The sequence below is a fragment of the Monopterus albus genome, unplaced genomic scaffold (assembly GCF_001952655.1).
Source record: "Monopterus albus unplaced genomic scaffold, M_albus_1.0 scaffold2087.1, whole genome shotgun sequence".
Taxonomy (NCBI): domain Eukaryota; kingdom Metazoa; phylum Chordata; class Actinopteri; order Synbranchiformes; family Synbranchidae; genus Monopterus; species Monopterus albus.
The window spans coordinates 1-2,445 of NW_018129962.1; the positions used below are offsets into that span (position 1 = coordinate 1).

Consider the following 2,445-nt stretch of genomic DNA (forward strand, 5'->3'; position numbering starts at 1 on the left):
TCTTGCAGGGTAAGTCTCTGGGAATTGTTTTCCCCGAGGATAATTCTGAGCTTCACTGGAGCAGCCATTTCACAACAATCTATGAATTAAAAACAAAACAATGTAATTCCTAAAATTTTGCTTCACCAGTTAATTTTTTTCAGTCTACTTTAAGCATTAACTTTTGAAATAATTACAGCTCTTAATTTCATGAGTGCAGTGACAGTTTGGACATTACATTTTTAAATTAGAATGTCATCATACCTTAAACATGTATGTATCGTTTCAAGGTCACCATTCTGAGAGATCCAACAAAATAGTCTGCCAGAGGGTAGTCATCTGCTAGGTCACTAAGCTCAATAAGATCCATCTCTTTGGTTGGACATGCTGTGAGCTCAAAGGCTCTGTGATGCTCACTGTACCATCCAGAAAATCTCTTAACTATAAAGCATAGTCTCTCCTGGACTACAAATATGTGAACAATCTGTCCAAAGTCAGGAAGACCACTTGTAGACCCATGAGCTACAATCATGCCCTTTTTGAAACATACACCTTTGGTTGACACAGATCTAGTTAGGTGTACCTCTTTTATGCCAGGAAATTTATGTTCAATACTCTGAACAATTTCTTTTTTTAAAACGTCTACAGGAACTGTTGAGACATTTGTCACCTCAAGAGTGGGCTTTTCAAAACTAGATGATCTCATGTAATAAGACACCATGATCTGATGCTTGAGAGCTAGCGAGAGGGGCACATTTTTGAAGCAGTTTGAGTGTCGAATTACTTGCTTAAAGAAACTGTGCTTAGCCTCGAATCGCATTGTCCAATGACCAATAAGAGGACCAAACTTCCTGATGAGTGCAGGATAGTGCTCTAAGTAATGATGTTTGGGTAAAAGCTGCAAAGTAGGAAAGAGCTCTTGATATCTTTTGCGATGCTCTGAAATTTTGCACTCAAGGTAAGCAATGGAGTCTTCTGTGTGTGTTGGAGATACCAACAGCTCTACAATATCCTTTAAATCCATTAGAATTTGCCATGCCATTTCATCTTCTGGCACCAGATGCCCAATGGTGAATGGGAGAAATCGTATCAGTGCCCAGTTCTCATGGGCATTCCCCCCAATTGTTTTCGAGAAATTGTGTGGGATCATATGAGGCCTGTTGGTCTTGTCTGACCATTTGTAAGGAAAACTCATGATCGATTTGTTTAGAAGCTCAAGACTGAAATATTTCTTGGATATCAGCAATGACAAACAATGTGCAAGCTCCACAGGCACAATGCCCTCGAACACATCATGCATGATATCAGGGGGATAACCTGTCTGAACACTAAAGTGGGCAAGATTTTTAGTGATTGCACACTGTCTTTTCACCCCAAAACTACTTGAACTGTTTTGCTGAGCTGAATTTACATGAGACGCATGCAGTTCTTTTGTCCTCAGATCAAATGATTCTGATCTTACTTCTCTCTCTTGGATCTCTGTTCGTGTTGCTGTGCAGAATCTGCAAATGTTTCCAGCAGTAAAGCTCTCATTAAAACCTGCTATACTGTGAGCACTGAGGTTATCTGCCACAACAACTTGAACTGTGCCTTTAACACTTTTACCAAGCAACGGCACAAAAAGTCCATCTTGCTCAAGGACTTTTAGATCCTGAATAAGAGGATGCAAGACATCATCATATCCATACCTTTTCAGATCATCAGATTTGCACAATACTGCCAGGTAAATCGAGGAAAGTGCTGAATGTGAGCCTGGAGGCAGATTACTCAGAGTCCAATAGATTCCACAGAGCTTGTGTTTTCTGCGAGACGTACCCAGAGGATTGCATACCTCAAAGTCATCTATGTACAAAGTTAGCAAGATTGTCAACTCACCCCCTGAAAGAAAACTATTTTCCTTAAAATATGAGCCATCCTGAAATGATTTATAAGTATGCTGTTCTCCAGTTATCCATTGACACTGATGTGCTCTGTGGGTTTCAACAACTTTATCCACAACGTCTTTTTTATTGAAGACCTGTTGCAAGCTCTTCAGTATAGGCACATACTGAAAGCTTTTCTCTTCCTTTTTATCAAGCATGTACTCAATGGGATCAATGACATTAAAGTTTTCTCTGTAAAACTTGTTTCGGAGATGTGATGTGCCCAAAGAGCCACCCTTCTGTATAGCTTTTAGTAAGGGGTGAGACGTGGAGAGGGCTGTGGCAAGTTCTGCTATCACTGATTTATCAGGTGTGGAACCATGTTTCTGAAAAACAGCTTCAATGTTTACAGTGAGAGGAAATGTGGCTGAGCACAACAAATAGTGCAGCTCCTCTAGAAACTCATCAATTTTTGTGCCAGGCACATGTGCAAAATGTTCAAGTTTGAGCAAAGCCGCCGCAAAATTCTGTTCAATTATGTCAGGCAGGGTCTTGCTCATATCCACATCGTTACTTGGAGATGCAACATTTAATTCCACTGCAG

General features: G+C 40.3%; 1 protein-coding gene across 1 annotated transcript; it reads right to left on the reverse strand.

Annotated features, from left to right (window-relative positions):
• Positions 1-10: 10 nt before the first annotated feature.
• LOC109953925 (uncharacterized) lies at positions 11-2,434 on the reverse strand. The gene is made up of 2 exons (XM_020589361.1): positions 244-2,434; positions 11-79 (listed from the first exon to the last, which is right to left on the reverse strand). Exon 1 carries the CDS (start codon positions 2,399-2,401, stop codon positions 245-247), a length of 2,157 nt encoding a protein of 718 aa, XP_020445017.1. The 5' UTR covers positions 2,402-2,434; the 3' UTR covers positions 11-79; position 244.
• Positions 2,435-2,445: the final 11 nt, after the last annotated feature.

Bases quoted from the DNA above. Each gene is read 5' to 3' on its own strand.
- LOC109953925 (XM_020589361.1), bottom strand. From the start codon at position 2,401: ATGAGCAAGACCCTGCCTGACATAATTGAACAGAATTTTGCGGCGGCT.